This window comes from Gobio gobio (genome assembly GCF_949357685.1).
Source record: "Gobio gobio genome assembly, chromosome: 13".
Lineage (NCBI taxonomy): Eukaryota > Metazoa > Chordata > Actinopteri > Cypriniformes > Gobionidae > Gobio > Gobio gobio.
The window spans coordinates 13,935,536-13,955,729 of NC_137106.1; the positions used below are offsets into that span (position 1 = coordinate 13,935,536).

Here is a 20,194-nt window from a genome sequence, read left to right on the forward strand (position 1 = left end):
ATCTTAATATAATGCCATAGATCTAAATATAATGCCATAGATCTAAATATAATGCCATAGATCTTAATATAATGCCATACATCTTAATATAATGCCATAGATCTAAATATAATGCCATAAATCAAAATATAATGCCATAGATCTTAATATAATGCGATAGATCTTAATATAATGCTATAGATCTAAATATAATGCCATAGATCTAGATCTAAATGTAATGCAACACTTTTCACGGTTAGTTAACCATGAGAGCTGTAATAGTAAAAACGCGCTAAAAGAGAGAGTAATAGGCTACTATCCCAAATGGAAAAGACGTTAGCCAATCACAGCAGTGGGTGTTTACACTGAAGTCTCACAGCAGACACACCCTTTAAAACAGAGCGTTCAGAGCAGAGTCTAAAATCAGGGTAGGAAAAATGCCTTTTATTTATAAATGATGACAATTTTTGATGAAAAAATCTTTCTAACATTATAAGTGCACCCCAGGAAACATAAAACAATAAAACAAAGCAGTTCATGACCCCTTTAATGGAACTGAATGAAGCTGCTTGTTAGAACAAAGTTAGAGAGAATATTTACTCATCCGTTGTTCCAAACCTGTGCGGTTTTCTTTCCTCTGCACTCTTAAAAATTAAGGTTTTTATTTACATTGATGGTTCCATTAAGAAACTCTACAAAGGTTCTTTTTAGTGGAAAGAAGTTCTTCAGATTATTAAAATATTCTTCACACACACACACAAAAAAATGTGTTCTGAAAGAACTGTTCACAGGAAGTTCTTTGTGGAACCCAATATGTATTTTCTATTGCATCACTACTAAAACCCCCTTTGGAACCCTTATTTTTAAGGAACGCAGAAGAAGATATTTTGAAGAATGTTTCAGCTGTTTGTGTCCATAAAATCAATTAAAGGGGTCATGAACTGCATTTATTTTTATAAGCTTTCCTGACGTGCACTTATCATTTTAGTGTGATTTTTACACCAAAAATGGTCATCATTTAGAAATATAAGGCCATTTTATACCCTGATTTTAGCCTCTGATTTGAACACTATGTTTGAAGGGGCGTAACTGCTGTGATACAGTGTAAACGCCCACTGCTGTGATTGGCTGACATCTTGTACTTGAAATATGTATTACATGTGGAACTCTCAGAAACGTTTACTGTTTTTACTATTACAGCTGTCGAGATTAACTAATTGTGAAAAGTGTTTATTAAAGGATGAAAGGTTGCAGCAGTAAGCATTGTAGCCAATGACAAACATGTCTTTTGATTGACAACATTATAAAAGGAGGTTTCTTTGATCGCTTTCTGTATATAATTTAATCACAATTTAAATAGATTATTTTCATGCTACTAAGAGAAACTAAGTGAAGTTGACCGTTTAGCCACTTGCTTGATACATAAACAGCAATAAACGATTTTGAGAACGTCTGACTGTACATGAATCATATCAGAAATCATCTTAGGCATTAGAATTAATGGCATTACTGAAATCACGACTTGGGGCCGTTTACACATAAACATAAAACTTTTACATTTTTACATAAAAATGTAAAACTACATGTCAACAGAAAATGTAAGCTTTTTGAAAACTATACTGTTATCGTCTCTGTGTAAACTACAAAAATGTGAATTTGTGAAAACTGTGACATCATGCGCATGCATTACGCGTTCAATCTATAGGCATGTAGTGTTTCTTCACAAAGTGACATCGCCAACTAATGGCCTGGAATGCATAATACAGCGTAATTTTTTTGTGAATCCGTGTGAACAGTGATTGTTTTGACAATGTTGTCGCCTGCATGGGAAAAATGCAAAGGAAATACATCATTGTCATGTAAACATACATTGATTACCAAAGAATCCACAGTGAAATGTACCAAACAACAAATAATGATCTACTGAGACATAGTTGAAAATAAATAACTATCCTAGCATTAGGATCCTTTGGAAGGTAATGTTATTTTTAGTGATTCTGTACACTCTAAAAAATGCTGGGTTAAAAATAACTCAAGTTGGGTTGAAAATGGACTAACCCTGCAATTGGGTTGTTTTAACCCAGCGATTGGGTTGTTTTGTGGGTTAAATGTTTGCTTAAAACAACCCAATCGCTGGGTTAAAACAACCCAATTGCTGGATTAGTCCATTTTAGTCAATTTTCAACACAACTTGGGTTATTTTTAACACAGCATTTTTTAGAGTGTATGGCCCGTCCCAAATGCCCTGAACACTCACGGTCTTTCTCTGAGTCCACACTTTCGTGAAGTACCGCTTCTCGGCAAAAGTGCGCATCTAGGGCACAAAGGGGCGAGCTCGTGAGCACCTTTCTGAAACCTAAAATGACAAATGGGACACCCTATGGTCACATGGACAACGGCTGCCATTGTAAGTCCACAAGACCGAAAGTGCATATGAAGTGTGCCATTTGGAAAAGGGCCTATCTCTCTTCTCTCCTTCTCATCTCACTAACGCGCCAGTGGGCAGGACCAAAGACGTGATGACTTAGAAATAGGCATTGATTTGATTCTGCAAAGGCTGTCTTTTGTTGCACTATGACATCATAATGTGACAAAATCTGAAACAAGTTGTTTCTGGAGCTTAATTTTTAATAAAAGATGTTTGAGTTGTTGATGTTGAGTTCTGAAACGTACAGGATGTTTTGATAGTAGAATGACCTCTTACACGTCCAAAGATCAAGGAGAATTAGATTTTAGAAAATGTAAAGATTTCTCAATTCATGACCCCGTTAAAGTCAAGAAGGTCTATGCGTTTCAAGCTACAAAAAGGACGGCATGAAAGACAAAAAACAGCTGTGTTCTGCAGAAGATAGACAATCATATGAGCTCACAAGGTCATGAGGGTAAATAAATGATCGAATTTTCATTTTTGAGTGGGCAGGAGCGAAGTGACAATGTTGAACACGCACAAATAATCACAAACGTCTACTGCTTTCTGCCTGTTTTTGTGCTGCCAAGTGAGATTCCTGTTGAATACCAGCTCACACAAGTGTCTCCTATGCAAGGTGGTGATTATTGTGTGTGTTTACCTTATTGAACCTTTGGTTTATTCCCTCCCTCTCTCCCTCCCTCCCCGTGACATCTTCATCTAGCCTCTCAGACGCTCCCTGCCTCCCAACAGATACTATGTTTATACGCGGTGGTAAGCGCACTGGCTCGAGCTCGTATCGCGTTCAAACAGCTCACAATACCAAGCGTCAGATTTATGAGGAGCTCGTCCACCCCTCCTCTGATCACGACTACATCACCGGTGTCTTTTTTCAGAAGAATTCTAAATATAAAAGTAACGGCTAAAAACATACTCCACCCCTCCCTCCACATTCTACGAGGGGTTACGGGGGGCGAGAGGGTTAGTAAAAACAACAGGTGGGGGCACGAGCAGAGACAGGGGTCTGCAGGTCTGTGGAGGTGTTGGGGAGTTGACATGAGAGTAGAAGAAGACCACATGCGGTTCTCAAAGTTTAAAATCCTGCCTTATATAGACCTTTAGGACAGACAGACTGTTCACACAGAATGCAGGTCAGTGGAGGCGCGTCTTCTTAAAAGTTTGACTTCTTTTAACTTGAGCGCCACGCTTTTGGAACGCCATGTTATGTGAGAAACACTGCGAAAGATGTGAGACGAGAGCGCAACAGTCAAACATGTCTGTCTAAAGCATGTTCACATAAAAAAAATGTGAATTTTCTTTTTTGTTGTTTGTCAATATCTTGACTTCTTCCTTTGTATATCTTTAATGGGAGTTCTTACTCCTTTCTTACTCCTTTCTAGCTCTCTCTTTCCCCCTCTCTCTCTCTTTCCGTCTCTCATCTCTCTCATGTGGCTGTGTGTATTTCTGTGATGTGTGCTAAGCTCTTTAGAAGCAAATGGAACACCATATGATTCAATCAGAAAGACATCTGAGGGCGTGGGGCTGGAAATCATGTGAAATCATGTGACAAGCCTGACCTGAGAGTCCAAGGTGCAACGGCCTTATATGTAGACCAATGAGACACAGAGAAATGTTATCACAGCTGAACCTATAATAATATGATAACTCTCCGACACCGACGTGCAAATTATGGGGGGGTCTAACCCCAATTTTAAAGCTTAAACACTCCAAAGGATGGCGTTCAGACAACATTTCAGTAATCATCCATGTAAGATTACAGTTAGTCAGAGCACACTGAAGAGATGCTAGGGAACAGAGGACATATTCGCCTAAAGGTCACCATAGCAACAGTAGCAGTGATAAAAACAAATTTTTCATTAACATTTTTTATAAACACTTTTTTGTTTTATTGGTTGATAGCGATAGGACGGCATAAATCTGTAAAAATATGCAACACAGAACATTTCCTAAAAATGCATTCAGATAGGTCCGTTCAACTTTCATTTTGGAACTATTTTTCAACAATGGCGTCTTTTCAACGGTCATTAAACATCCAAATATTTGCTGGGGAATTACCATCCAATCACAATTCTTTATCGATTAACTTTCAGTAGTGATATTAGAGAGTGTGGAGGAGTGTGTACATTTAAAGAGGGTCATCAAAAAGAGTTTATCAAGTTATTATGCATGGTAAGTTGTGAAAAAAACTCAATGTGGTATCGTGCTGAATGACACACACAGAAGCGCTCGCTCAGACAGCACCCGTCCTGTATTCCACCATGAGAAATCTGGTCACCCTAGGTCTAAATGATACAATGTCCTAACTGCCTGTCAACATATGTATTTTCATACCTCCGTGCACCCTGCTTGTGTAACAGTTATGATCTTCATTTAGGCCCCGTCCACACGAAGCCAGAGCTTTCCCTATCCAATTTTTTTCCCTTCTCGTTTCAAGAAATATCTGCGTACACACGAGAGCACTGAAACCGACTCAAAACGTTGTAGTATACATGCCAGGCCAGTATGTGGCGCTGTAATTTTGCCACAGAAACAAACTAAAACCGGAGAAGAAGAGTTGTGGCTAGAACGGGTACAGCAATGGTAGAAAGTGAGGCAAAATCTCACAATGAAATAACAATAAATACATTTGCTACTCACCAGATGTGTTTTATTAACGCCTACCCCAACCATAATCCTACCCTTACAATAATGCAAATACAGAAATTAAATAACGCAATATTGATGTGCGCATGCCCAGTGCCCATAGTTGTATCCCTTTTTGTGCTGCGTTCCACTCCAGTTTTAGACACGCACTTGCAAACTTCCCTAAGCACTTCCCCTCTGGGGAATCCCCGCCGCGATTTTGAAGTGCGTTCCACTTCGTGAAGTGGACAAGGGAAGTTTATATGGACAGACCCTTGCTCCCTCGATTTTGACCGAGGGAGCGAGTCTACTTCCCATGTACACTTCAGGCAGCTTCATATACCACAATGCAACACGATTGTGACGTCACCGCATATCGCGTTTAATTTACCACACCACAAACAACACTATGATATTTCTATTATTTTTAAAAACATACAAAAACAAACAAATACACATATATACATATAGAATGCTGCATTAAACAATTTCGTAAGGAAAAAATGAATAAATAAATCAACTCCATAGTGGATTCGAAGTGATCAAGGGCTTGGGATGTTCCAGTTCAGTCCATTGCAAAGGTTCCTCCAGTAGTGGGCACTCATGCAACGTAAGCAATGACACACATCCGAGTGAACAAGACGGAAGGAAGCTTACGAGTGAAGGGCATAATAAAAATGAACTGGAACGCAGCACTAGTCTTTCCCGTGCGGGACGTGGTGTGATGACATCACCATTTCACAAAATATACGGATTGGCTGTACACACGAAAACAAGACGTGTCGTTTTCAGATTTATCCACTCTGGGACCCGGTTTCAAAAAATATCGGTTTCATGCACCCAAAACGCCAGATCCATGTGGACAAAACATTGATACAGTACAAAATTTTTACGTATATACAGCTAAGCGTGTCTCCGTGTGGACGGGCCTTAGTTTGTCTTGTCTTGTTCAGTTAATTTGCCCCCATTGTGTGTCTTAATCAGTTAACCATTTGCACCTGTTTCTGTTCTCCCTCATTACTTTCCTTATAAAGTCTCCCTGTTCTGTTCAGTGCGCTGTCGGTGATTGGATGTGTTCCCCAGAGTGTGTGTGTGGACTCTTTGGCCCTGTCCCAAATGGCACACTTCATGTGCACTTTCGGTCTTGTGGCCCACGAGACCGCAGGGTGTCCCATTTGTCATTTTAGGTCTCAGAAGGGTGCTAACGAGCGCCCCTTTGAGGTCGATATGCGCCCTAGATGCGCACTTCTGCCGACTTCTTCTCGGCAGTCAAAGCGGCATCACGTCGTGAAAGTGCAGACTCAGAGGATGACCGTGAGGGTTTAGGGTGCCATTTGGGACAGGGCCTTAGTCTTCCTGAATTAAATATATCTTGTTTGGATATTCTTCGTCTTTGGTCCATCTATTCCATGCTGGCTGCGTGACAGCTTGTGCAGACATCACACGTCATTAACATGTTTCATAAGGCTATGCAGAGTTATAGACAGACAGTCACAGAGTGCCGTAAACCCTCTTGAACCAAAAAAAATCAAGATTATGCTGGGTTCATGTCATGTCGTAACCGCAATCACGAGATGGCAACCTGTGACGTTCTACCAGGAGCTGTTCACGTCCTAGGCTCAAAATTATAGCCTACTTTTATAAAACTAAAATCGCTAGTAGGTGGCAAGTCATTGAATTATTCATTCAAACTATTCATTCAAAACTGCTGATTCATTCAGGAAAAAACACGGTCTGTGTCTGAAATCGCATACTCTCAATAGTAGGTACTTATTTTGAATAAGTAGGCCTACTTACTTTGTGACCGCTAAAAGAGTATATGTTCTATGTAGTATGAATGTAATCTGTAGTACATTCGCCATGTTGTTATTATCATATGACCTACCAGCGTCAGTTACGTCACATCACTGCAATTCACAAATCCTCTCCCGTGGCCTCATGGGATAGTAAAATCTCCATCGTATGCACACTTCAGAATCTCGCTAGAAGAAGTAGGTCATCCGGATACTTTTACCTACTCTTTTATGAGTACTTTAAAAGTGGGTATACTACACTCTAAAAAATGCTGGGTTAAAAATAACCCAAGTTGGGTTGAAAATGGACTAACCCAGCAATTGGGTTGTGTATTTGAATCATTCCCTCAACCGGATACATTCATGAATCATTCTCATTCACTTATGCAAAAACTCAGATCCATTCAGGAACGAAAGAGATGCACAACTGTTCTGTTTCTGGCTTTGTTTGGAACTATTTCTGTTGACAAAATACAGCAAAAATAGACAATATATAATGCATAAAATGTAAGTCACTTAAAGGAATAGTTCACCCAAAATGAAAATTTCATCATTTATCCACCCTTAGTTGTTCTAAACCTGTATACATTTCTTTGTTCTGCTGAACACAAAAGAAGACATTTTGAAGAATGTCGGTAACCAAAAGGTTGATGGACCCCATTGACTTCCATAGTATTTTTTTTGTCCCTACGGAAGTCAACGGGGTCCACCGACTGTTTGGTTCCCAATATTCTTCAAAATATCATCTTTCAGCAAAACTTGAGGGTGTGTAAATGCTGACAGAATTAAAATTTTTTCATTTCAAAATCACATTTGCGATTGTACTAATATCTGGGGAAATAGCACTCTTGCTCATATGTTTGCTTAACTATATCATATGTTATAAATATAAATAAACAAAAACTCATAAGGGTTATTTTGTGCACCTATATTTGGATTTTTATAGCATGTTTGCCCCTAGTCCCCATTAGTTTCTGACCCTGAACAGTAGTACTATTGTAATTTACTGTACTGTACTGCATTTACATATCAGTTTTGTTTTGTTGACTGTTCTCTAAAATGTTGTAGTGCAAGACATAGGCTATCTCAACAGCTTCCCACATTTAATGGGAAAACCCTTGTCTTTGATGTTGATCTTTCCCAAAAATCATTAAATAATTACACTGTAAAAAATGAATCATGTGTCTTGTAATTTTCACCAAAAAAAATTAAGGTGATAATTAAAAATAGTCTGTATATTTTCTTAAGAAAACTGTGGTTCAGTGTTGTATAGAAAATATTGAGAACATTTCCCCATTAAAGCCAAGAGATACATTTTCCTAATTTTTTTAAGGAAATGTAAGCAATTTTGAGGCTTCAATCGAAGAACCAATTAAGCTGATAAAATTAAGGAAAATAAGGTTACCTATTTATTTTAAGAGAATTAGCTCAATTGTGCAGTTTTATTTAGAGACACCATTGTTAGTTCCCAACATGCTTTGCATATGGCTGGAAATAGAGAGTTAATATTGAAATTAAGTGTTATTTTATGTGTTTTTGAGTGAAGGGAAACATCTGTAAATATTTAATGTTTGGTTATATTTGACATTTGAAAGAGTTTCTGTTATGTTGAAGTTTTGACCGTTACCATTGTGCAGAAGAGTAGAGCTTATGGTAAGGTTGTGATGTAAATACCTGCAAATATTATTATTATTATTAAGCATGTTTCTTTGTTCAATGAGAAATAACTTTTCTAATGCTAGTGCAATAGCAAGTGTTCTGAGTTAGCAATGTTTCTGCTTGCGCTAGCAGTAAACAGTCTATGTATAAACAGGTCATTTCCATTTAATATCATTTATGACCTATTTTTTAAAGTCAACTTAAATTAAAAAAGCACTTTCCATTAATAATATTAAATTCATCATGTGCCATAGACTAAATAATTTAGGAATTTTTACTTAATTTATTTGGGTAAATTTCACTAAAAAAAAACAACCTTAAAATCTACTCAAATATAATACGTGTAATATTGTTACCATAATTTTTTTAAGCAGATAGCATGTGATATTTTTTTACAGTGTAGCAAAAATGTACATTTTCTTTCCATACAAACATAATATTATGCCCTTTGCTCTCTGTTTCTCTTTGTCATTCTCTCTTTCTTTTCTCTCCCCATCAGAAGCTTCATCCTCAAACAGTCGACGCAGTTTCCCTCCATCTTTCTGGGACAGTAACTACCCCTCTCCGCCCAGCCGACCCCACTGTGATCCCGCAGGTGCTCCCACCTACGCTATGGACCCGTACGCCCAGGCCTTGCACCCCGGTCTGCCTCACTCACACGCTCACCCACACCCATCAGACTCCTGGAGCTACTCTCAAAGCCAGCCCTATCCCGCCCCGCGGCCCCTTCACGAACTGTACTCCCCTCCTGGGCTGGATGCCCACTATGGACCTCTGCTGATGCCTGCCGTCCGGCCGCCTCATCTCCCGACGCTGCCTGGGCATTATGAAGTGGGAAAGCTGGAACCCACTGCAACATGGCCAGGGCTGCTTCCGCCTGGGGAAGTGGCACAGAGTCTGGCTCTCAACATGGAATCAGGTAAGGTGATCCAATGTAGGCAAATAAAATGTAAATGCATGAGGTTATTGTAATTCATCATTTTATTAAATGAGTGCCTTTGATATTGAAGGTGATATTTAAAATACATTTGAAACATTTTAGACATTCTATCAGATGAAAAATGTGTTATTTAAAGTGTTCAAAAAATTAAAGGATATTTCTACAAATTTCCAATGATTATTATCAAATGTCAAAATTCATTTATTAAAAAATATCATGCTGCAACATGGGTTGACATCTTAAGATCATCCCCTACTAAGTGCACCTCTTGAAATTAGTATTATGTTTGTGATTTATGTTGATTTATAAAATAGTTCATCACTTTAAAAAGGGGAAAATATGGTAACAAGGTTGATGCCAATAGGGACACAATGTAAAAAATGAACAAATAGTAAAACTCAGCATCAGCTATTTATTATCAAATGTATTTCTTACAGGTGTAAAAGGGACACAAATCTGTATAAATCTGTAGAAAGATCCCTAATAAAATGATAAAGACGTGTCTAATTTAAGACATAAATATAATACATTAAACTGCTGACAAACATATACCTTCTACCTTTTTAGCTTTAGCATTTTAACTATTTTCCTTTCAACATAATTCCTACACTAATAATTTTTTTATTGAATTTGAAAGACAACCGTTTATCCCGCCCCTCGGATTGAGCCCTGCCAATGGTGAGTTTCCAGACCCAACATCTTGATGTGGGTCCGGCTTGTCAGGCTAACTTTTAGTGCTATAAAGTAAAACATTTAAATAGAGTGTATATCTTCCTATTTTTAAACAGATTTAAATAATTAAATAATAATTAGGATATTATTTTCCTATTATTAAATTAAATATCCATTTATTCTTATTATACCAAGCATATGACATTTTATTTACAGCAGACAATCGTGTTATTGACCACATGAGCAGCGCGTTCCCAGATGCGCAGAATCACAAAACTCGCTCCTCCACCGAGAATAATGCTGCGTTCCAGGCAGGTTTTTGAGCCCGTAAATTACAACTTCAAACCACGACTCACGACTTTGTAGTGTTCCAGGCAAAGTCACGCCAAATTGCCTGAGCCCAAGGAATTGTGTGGTAGTTAGATGTAAACAAAGCATGGCGGACCGTACGGGGTGTATGCTCATTTACAATCATTTCTATCGCCAAAGGTGCTTACTCCTTGCTTATTTGAGGGAAACGGAGGAGAAAAACAGCGCAGACGGCAAGAAAAGCTGTTATACCTTTTATTTTATGTTATTTGTATATTTGTTTCATAAACACTGCATTCGTAGGGGGCTGCCATTGCTGCTTCGCAGGCTATGTGACGTCAAAACTCATAACTGGGAGTACATCGATCTAGTACGAGTTCACGGGTGGGAAGTCACGGGTTTGGCTGCCGTTCCAGTCCACTTTCACGGGTAGAAGGTTGGAAAAACACGGGTTACCGGTTGCCTGGAACGCGGCATAAATCGCCATCCGAATGCACAAGTTTTATCACTGAGGTGGCATGCAAATTAATTTTTACGGACTTCCACGTGAGAAACAAATACCGTTCGAATATGGCTTAACTGAGAGTTTACCAGCAATTACCAATCAAATTTCCAGAATGTTCCATTTATAAAGGTGCATGAATTATTTTAAAAGCAAACTTAGCCACATGCCCTACAGGTTAATGGCAGGAAATTGATTGTTTGGCCTCAGTTGTTGGTGCTTATTATATAAAGAGTTTGCAGCCACCATGGAGATTGTGTGTGTGTATGGGTCCTCCTTGTTTTCAGCCATTGTGTTCCTGTCTGCTTTGCACAGCAGGTCTCCAGCACCACAAGAAAGGGAAGGAGCTCTACTGGTTTTAATGAGAAGCCCTTCATCGACCATCCAATTAAAGCCTGCAGTTTGGCCCATTGTAGCCGAACTGTTGTTTCTTTAGCCCCCACGCACACTGGCTCTCCACCAGCTCTGCACACGCTCTGAACACGCTCCAGGACTATTTGTGTGCACCATGGAGATATGAACATAGGGTGATGAGAGAACGCCTAGGGGAGGCAGGGGCACTAGACAACATGGTCTTTCTGTTTTTGATCCGTTTTTTCTCTTTTTGATCTTTTTCAAATTAATTTATTGTGGTGTAAAAATCCAGCTTGCCCTCTACGGTTCTGTTTGGACGTTGAGACGTAAGAAACATCGCATGGTGCAGTATATATAGAATGATACATTTCCTAAAAAATCTGGTTTATATTGATTGAATAAGGATGTTTGTATTGTTTCTTCGCATTGTTTTTTTTCTTCTCATGTACAGTATTTTTATTTATATAAACAATAGTACAGTATTTATGTGTTTCAATTAAAATACACTCAAGGCCAGTGCCAATTTTTTTTCTTTTTCTTAGGAAACGTAACATGGTGTGAAACAGTTAAATTAAAAAATCTCTTTGAGAGATCTCAAAGAATTAATAAACCATACCAAAAGAGTGAAATAAAATGATTTCCCAAGTTAATGAACCACTGTATAGAACTGAAAATGTTCCATTGATGTTGTTATAAGGGGAAAGTCGTTTAAGGTGTATTTTTATGTCTCGGTCTACTTTACAGAATTTAAAATTGACTTGCTTGTTAAATTCAAGAAGGTGTTTGTATTTCCTTGTTTAATATGCATTTAAAATATGTTCTAAGCCTACTTGTCATGGCCTACTCATTTCAAAAAGACTTCTATGGTTGTGAAATATTGAAATTGTTTGTTATATATTTCCGATTTGAGTTGGACATTAAAAATCTGATTTGTCTTCATGGCATCCAAATTGTGAACCAAAGAAAGCTTACATGTAAGTCACAGGAACGGAAAGCCTTCATTCACTATTGTATGTCAGGTAACGATGAGCTCCTGCAGCCTATGATTTGATCCTGTTCGGACCGTTTATGTTCGGACCGTTTATGTTCCTCTGGAAGAAAAGATGTCCTAGGCTTATAACTGATGTTGTAGGGCACAAACTCACTCTTGTCTGATCATGAAATTATAAATGGGTTCCTGAATAGTTGGTTCTAAAGCCTTCTCTGCCAAAACTATAAAACATGACAGCCAGCTGGTACGGGACTATTTATATTCATGTTTTAAGCTAAAACAGAAGCTGAAACATTTTTCCATCTTTTATGGGGACTTTCCATAGACATAATGATTTTTTTATACTGAACAAACTGTATATTCTATCCCTCTACACTAACCACACACACACACACACACACACACACACACACACACACACACACACACACACACACACACACACACACACACACACACACACACACACACACACACACACACACACACACACACACACACACACACACACACACACGTTTGTTTTTGTGAAATGTGAGGACATTCCATAGGCGTAATGGTTTTTATACCGTACAAACCGTATTTTCTATCCCCTTACAACACTGCCGCTACCCCTAAACCTACCCATCACAGGAGACTGTGCAGTTCACTTTCTGTGAAAAAAACCTTGTTCTGTGTGATTTATAAGCATTTTGAAAAGTGAGGACATGGGGAACGTCCTCATATTTCACCCTCTTTTTGTAATACCTATGTCACATTTGTGTCCTGATATTTCACAAAAACATGCCCACACACACACACACACACACACACACACACACACACACACACACACACACACACACACACACACACACACACACACACACACACACACACACACACACACACACACACACACACACACACACACACACACACACACACACACACACACACACACACACACACACACACACACACACACACACACACACACACACTAACACACACACTAACACACACACACACACACACAGTACGCTTTATAAGCTGTTTTCCTCATGGGGACCAAAAATGTCCCCACAAGGACAAGGATTTTGGAGATTGCCATATTTGTGGGGACATTTTTTCCCTATAATATAGGGTTTGCTAGGACACACACACACACACACACACACACACACACACACACACACACACACACACACACACACACACACACACACACACACACACACACACACACACACACACACACACACACACACACACACACACACACACACACACACACACACACACACTACAGAGACAAAAACGACCTCTGCTGGTCATGTATTGTTAATTAATGGTGTGAATACAAAAAATGATGAAAATAATAACAAAGTTGTTATAATGCATCAAGGGTCAAGTTAACAAACACAATTCTTGATTTGCAGGTCAGCTGCAAAGAATTGGCTGAGACTGAAGTTTATGCTGTTAAAGGAAAGTTATATTGAAAGTTATATTATTGTTATATGACAATCATGTGTAAGATGATACAATGAAATATTTTTGTCGGCAGATAATGGTCATCTGTCTGTCCAGGTTTTTAGAACGCACATACAGTCAGTCACTTGACTGAAGTCGTAAAGATTGTATGCTTCAAACATGTGATCAGAAATAATGCAAGCAAGTGGTTTTGTGTCATCTGGTGGCTTCTCTCATGACTTCTAATGTATTTTTGCTCCGTCATTTGCAGCTGGTTTTGCTTCAGAACCCAGATTTTATGTTGAAGATCAAGTGAATATCAAGTCTTTAAAATTAAGCAATTATGTATATATTATTATCATTCACTGCATAGACCCAACAATATGCACAATTATACTACATATGGTCAGTAGAATTGTATACCGGTCAAAAGTTTGGAATAATTTAAATTTTTTATGTTTTTGAAAGTCTCTTATGCTCACCAAGGCTGCATTTATTGACAAAAATACAGTAAAATAATAATATTCACAATAATATTGTGAAATATTATTCATTTAATATAACAGCTTCCTGTTTGAATATATTTAAAAGTGTAATTTATTCTTTTGTGACCCATCATAACTATGTATGTACACTACAACAACAATGGAAGCATATGCATTTATAATAGACAATAATGAGCAAGAAGATGTGTATGCACAAACAAGCCCACACAGATACACACATACATAATATGTATACTACGAACTAGCACATGAGCACACACAGATGCCCACATATATACATTTCAAACCGCCACAAAACACGCGCAGAAAACAAGATGAGGTCTGTACTTTTGTCCACTTCCGTACAAAACAGCTCATTGTCCAGTTAATGGGAACTGCAACACGTTACTCTAAACCACATGTGACATGTTCTTCAAATCCAGGGAACTCTGCTGTCATGTCACTTTATCTTTAACCTCTGTCATGACAATGCAAAAAACAGCTGAGAGAGACATGAATGATCGGTGGCATGGCCTTGAGTCCACAGAATTCATGATCATCTGAGAGAGTGCCAAAAAATTATTATGATACAATGAGAGAGAGAAAAGGTGACGAGAAGCAGGGAGGATATGTTAGTGGGGCAAAACCTTGACTGAGGTAAACAGGATGTCTGGGGTTTAGTAAAACTTTTCAAAGAAATCGAGACTAGCTATTTCAAAATAGTTTGCATCTTCCCACTCATTTAACAGGAAATCAAATGGTACATTAATCACAAGAGAAGAGAGAATGAGAAACCCGAAATCGTGACAGTATGTGTAATAAAATGTACATGTGAATGTGTTGACAAAGAAGCTGGTGATCTTTGTCTCTAGCTTTCACTTTGTGTTCCTGAATCAACATGAACATTGTATGTACTGTATGTACTTTTTACATTAAAACTCTCATTAACTCTTACAGTGTGCTGTAATGACAACCATTCAACCTTTTCTTTATTCATTCCCTTCCGGACTCAAATATGTAAGTGATAATCCACTGTGCTTTTTTCGTGACTTATACATTTATATCAAAGCTTAAAAAAAAAAAAAGCTAAATGAGTCGCAACTCACCCAAATCCACACACTCACACGTTTACTAAACGGAGCCATAGACTTCTATTGCCACATGGACAACCATGTTATAAGCAGGATAAGGTCACGAAGAGGATGTGTATCACTCTAAAGCAGGTTGTTTTGTGATATTGATGGGCTCACTGTATTTTGTCCAGTGACAACAAAAGTCTATGGCTCCATTTAGTAAACATGAGTGTGTGAATTTGGGTTGGACTGGGTTTGTGTGGTGATAAAAATGTATAAATGATGCTAATCTTACCTGCACATTGTGTTAAAGCTTCTGCTAAGCGTTCTCTGAGGTCCTTTTCACTACAGTCGACCAATGAGATGCAAGATGTCACCATTACATTTCAATGAACGGTTGATATGAGCGGCATTAAAGTAGTGCCACTGTCAGTTACCCAGCTGAGCGATGCTTTGGGCATTGGCGAACATTAAAGGGATAGTTCACCCAAAAAAGAAAAAAAATCTCAAAATGTACTCACCCCCAGGCATTCTTCTTTCAGGCGAATACAATCGGAGTTATATTAAAAAAGCGTCCTGGCTTTCCCAAGCTTTAAAAGGGCAGTGAATGGCAGCCCAAAATTTGAAGACCAAAAAAGTGCATCCATCTGTTAGGCCCCGTTCACACTGCAGGCAAAAGTGGCCCAAATCTGATTTTTTTGGGGTCAAGTGACCAGGTCAGACTTCTTCAGAGGTAGTGTGAACACTCAAATCTTGCCCAGATCTGATTTTTTCAAATCAGATTCAGACCACATACATATGTGGTCCTGAATCAGACCCAGATCTGATTTTTTTCAATGCGGCCGCAGTGTGAACAACCAAGGCGGATTTGATGCGACTTGTCAATCTACGTCGACATTTGTCACAATTATGCGCCGGCGAGTTAGCCCTAGACACAACAGACACAGACAGTAACATTAAAAACTTGACTAGATATGGAGAACAGCGATGGAGCGAGTCACTGGAGGGAGAGTGAGGTGTTAGCCCTAATTAGTATATGGGGAGATACTTCAATTCAAGCTAAACTAGAAGGATCCTACCGTAATCGCTCCGTTTTTTTTAAAAATAGCACACGAAATGAAAGAACGGGGACACAGAAGAACGTGGCTTCAGTGCCAAAGGAAGGTAAAGAGTCTTAAAGGTTAATTTAAAGAAGCAAATGATTCTAACAACCGAAGCGGTCGTGGTCGCATCACCTGCCCATTTTATAACGAGATTAGCCGTGTTATGGGCGATAAACCCAGCTGTCAGCCGTTAAACCTGCAAAAGGCCAAAATAACCAATTTTGCTCTCTTTCTCTTCGTTCTTGTCCTCATCAGCACCTGCTCATTAATGTTACGGCTTCCATTACACAAACATTTTGAAATAAAAGCGAAAATGCTTGCTTCCTCCATAACCTCCCGAACTTTAGTGCAACAGCGTGCTGCGTCTGATGTCATTGTTATTGTTCTTTTGCGCATGCGGGTTAGTTTGAAACCTCAAACAGTTCACACTGGAATCAGATATAGGCCACATTTTAAAAGGTAATGTGAACAGTCAAACAAAAAAATCGGATCTGAGCAACAAATCAGAATTGAGCATTAAGACTTGCGGTGTGAACGGGGCCTTATAAAAGTAATCCACACGGCTCCGGGGCGTTAATAAAGGCCTTCTGAAGCAAAGTATTCAACTTACATAACACCTCATGCAGTTCGGAACATTTACGCTACATCCGACGACAACTTTGTGCAAGTTATGCTTTTTCCGTAAGTTGAATATGGAAGATAGTCCGCTGGGAGCTATAGATATTTTACTTTATAACATGTGAAATATGGTTGTTTTTCTTACAAAACCTCACTTCAGAAGGCCTTTATTAACACCCCAGAGCCATGTGGATTACTTTTATAATGGATGGATACACTTTTTTGGGCTGCCATTCACTGCCATTATAAAGCTTGGAAGAGCCAGGAATTTTTTTTCAATATATCTCATTGTATTCGTCTGTATTAATTTTTGGGTGAACTATCCCTTTAAGATCAGAGTGTTGAATAACGCAATGGACCAATTTGAATCAAGTATTCCAGAGATTTGTTAGACTGGATAAACCCAGCCTGATCTGCCGGCGATTTGATTTCCCCTTCAACTCAGTCTGGAAACCTGTACATTAATTTCTACTGCTTCTGTTACACTTTTGCAGGAACCAATCACAGACCGACTTATCCACCTGGCGCGCTATTGGCGGGTTTAACATGATGACGGATAGAGAGCGATGGGTCGTTGCCCGTTGATCACGCCTCTTGTGGTCTGATTGGTTGAAGGACTATCCAATTGCGTACAGAGTCATTTAATTTATGCTCGTTTATCACACCTCTTGTGGAGTAGAAAATACATAGCAGACTCCCCAGACCAATGTTCAATCTTAAATTGAGCTTGGTCTGGTGATAGCCAGACAAGAGATTTGTGTTATAATTCTTAAAATTACAGATTAACCAAAATGTATTTTTCTAACCTTAAAGTCGCCATGAAACTCTTCTCTTCACTGGAATGAGGGCAGGACAATCTGCCATTCATGAGATCACAGCAACAGAAAACCACAATCATCCAACAATCGAATCATTTTCTGATGTACAAAATCAAGTCCCGCAAGTTTTTCTTGTTCAAGAAGCCGTGATGCTCGATGCCTTTTTTCTTATATCTTAATCATTTTCATTTGAATATAAGACATCTCTGTTAGAGGCTAAGATTATGAATGACTTATACAGTAACTTAAATTGTTTGTGTTTTTTATTACAAAAACCTATGGGATGAGGAAAGGATTTTATTTTTTATTAATTTACTGTAAATTTTGTACTTGCTTGGGTATGCTGAAATACAAGTTTGAACAGGAAATAAAATATATTTGTTGTTTGCTTTTGGACCTGGAAACAATGACATCAGACTTAACTGGATTGAGACAGTATACAAAACATATTTGATGCACTTTTAATTAGTCAATATGTTAATGAGATGAGATGACTTTTCCTGTGCCTTCTGTATATGAATGGTTGATTATTCATGTTGCTTTTGTATTATACGATTCTTTTTTTCTGTGTTGTTAATTAGTAGCTTTTTCCCCAAGTGCATTCGAGTGAATTTATTAAAATGTATCTATAATATGCAATAAACAATTCTTATTTTGTATTTGGTTCAGATTTTCAGTTTGTTAATCATAATAGAAGTTAATGGTAACCATAGTACCAAAATAAAAATGTAAATAAATTAATACAATTTCAAATTTGGTCCCTGGAAACACTCAACGCTGTTTCACACAATGCCTCATATAAGAGTTCCTCAGGGAGATCGGGTGCCTAGGGGTTTTACAGACGTTCTGCCGGTGTGGCAAAGTGAAGAACCCCAAAAGGTTCCTCCATGATTTTTTGTTTTCATGTTTTATGAGGACTTTCTGTAGACATAATAATTTTTATACTGTACGAACTGTATTTTCTATCCCCTAACCCTAACCCGAAACCTACCCATCACAGAATGCTTTCTGCATTTTTACATTTTCAAATAAGCATAATTTAGTATAGTATATTTGTATTAATCCATTTCCCTTGTGGGGACCACTGGCTGATCCTCACAATGTAGGTGATCTCAGGTTTTACTATCCTTATGGGGATATTTGGTCCTCACAATGTAGGTTAAAATGTAGGTTAAACAAGTACACACACACGCACGCACACACACACACACACACACACACACACACACACACACACACACACACACACACACACACACACACACACACACACACACACACACACACACACACACACACACACACACACACACACACACACACACACACACACACACACACACACACACACACACACACACACACACACACACACACACACACACACACACACACACACACACACACACACACACACACACATGGGCTCTGAAAGAATGTGTCACATGCTGTTTGTTACTGGAAGGGTAAAAGTTGCAACTTCAACAAATTATGCATGATTTATCTTATGGGGTGTTGTCACTGTTACGACAGCTGACAGTTTTTTTGATATGCAGGAAACAACTTAACTCGCATACTGCTGCATTGAGACAAATACTAATTAAAAAAAGAAAAGAAAAGAAAAGAAAAGAAAGAATAAAAGAATCACTGATTGGTGTTTACAGGAAACTTCCTTCAACACAGCGTTTTCCCCAGCATTACACCCATATTCGCCAAACAAGTTACGTAATTTCCCCTCTCATTTTCTCTACGCTCAGCATAACTGTCTCCTTTATGGGTTTATGAGAGGCACCTGATCAAAGACACTAAAGACGCATATAAAAGCAACCTTCACTCTCACAAAGACTGACACACAGGTGACTGACATCAAGGAAATCTATACCTGCCATCACAAGTAAGTACACAAACTCAGGTTTAACCACATTTCAGTCCTATGGAACTATACTGAAAAAATGTGTGGGAGTGTTATAGAAGAAAGGAAACAGTGACATTAGCCGCTCAGTTCTGTTTTAACTTGTGCACATCAGTTTCAGACCTCACACTCTCTTTCTCTCTGCAGGATGAGGTTTTTAGTCGTTGCCGCTGCCTTTCTGGCTGTTGCCAGTGCTGCCAGTCTTTCTCTGGAGGACATGGAGTTCCACGCATGGAAAATGAAATTTGGTAAGAGAGTCTCCTTCTTTAGTTGTATTAAATTGGGAAAGAGATTCATATGGTTCTCCTCATTGACTGAATGACCAAACTGGACGAAACAGACAAACACCGAAGCCGAAGCCGAGTATTTTTTGAATCTCACGCAGTTGTTCATTGTGTCCTTTCTCATTTCTTGCAATGTCTCATAAACATGCATGATACATGCCTTAACCTGCACTCTTAAAAATAAAGGTTCCAAAAGGGGG

General features: G+C 38.6%; 1 protein-coding gene across 5 annotated transcripts in view; it reads left to right on the plus strand.

The window, feature by feature from the left end:
* Nucleotides 1–20,194, plus strand: part of LOC307136650 (procathepsin L-like) — a 1,021,532-nt gene that overhangs the window by 2,897 nt on the left and 998,441 nt on the right. Inside the window, exons 3-4 of one of the 5 annotated variants that reach the window (XM_079833870.1) lie at nucleotides 8,981–9,400; nucleotides 11,223–12,195. In XM_079833870.1, coding sequence (XP_079689996.1) covers nucleotides 8,981–9,400; nucleotides 11,223–11,266 — 464 coding nt within the window. In that variant the 3' untranslated portion in view covers nucleotides 11,267–12,195. Of the gene's footprint in view, nucleotides 1–8,980; nucleotides 10,100–11,219; nucleotides 12,439–19,312; nucleotides 19,693–19,857; nucleotides 19,959–20,194 lie in introns of those variants that run through there. The other 4 variants (XM_079833869.1, XM_079833867.1, XM_079833868.1 and 1 more) reach the window with 4 other exon arrangements.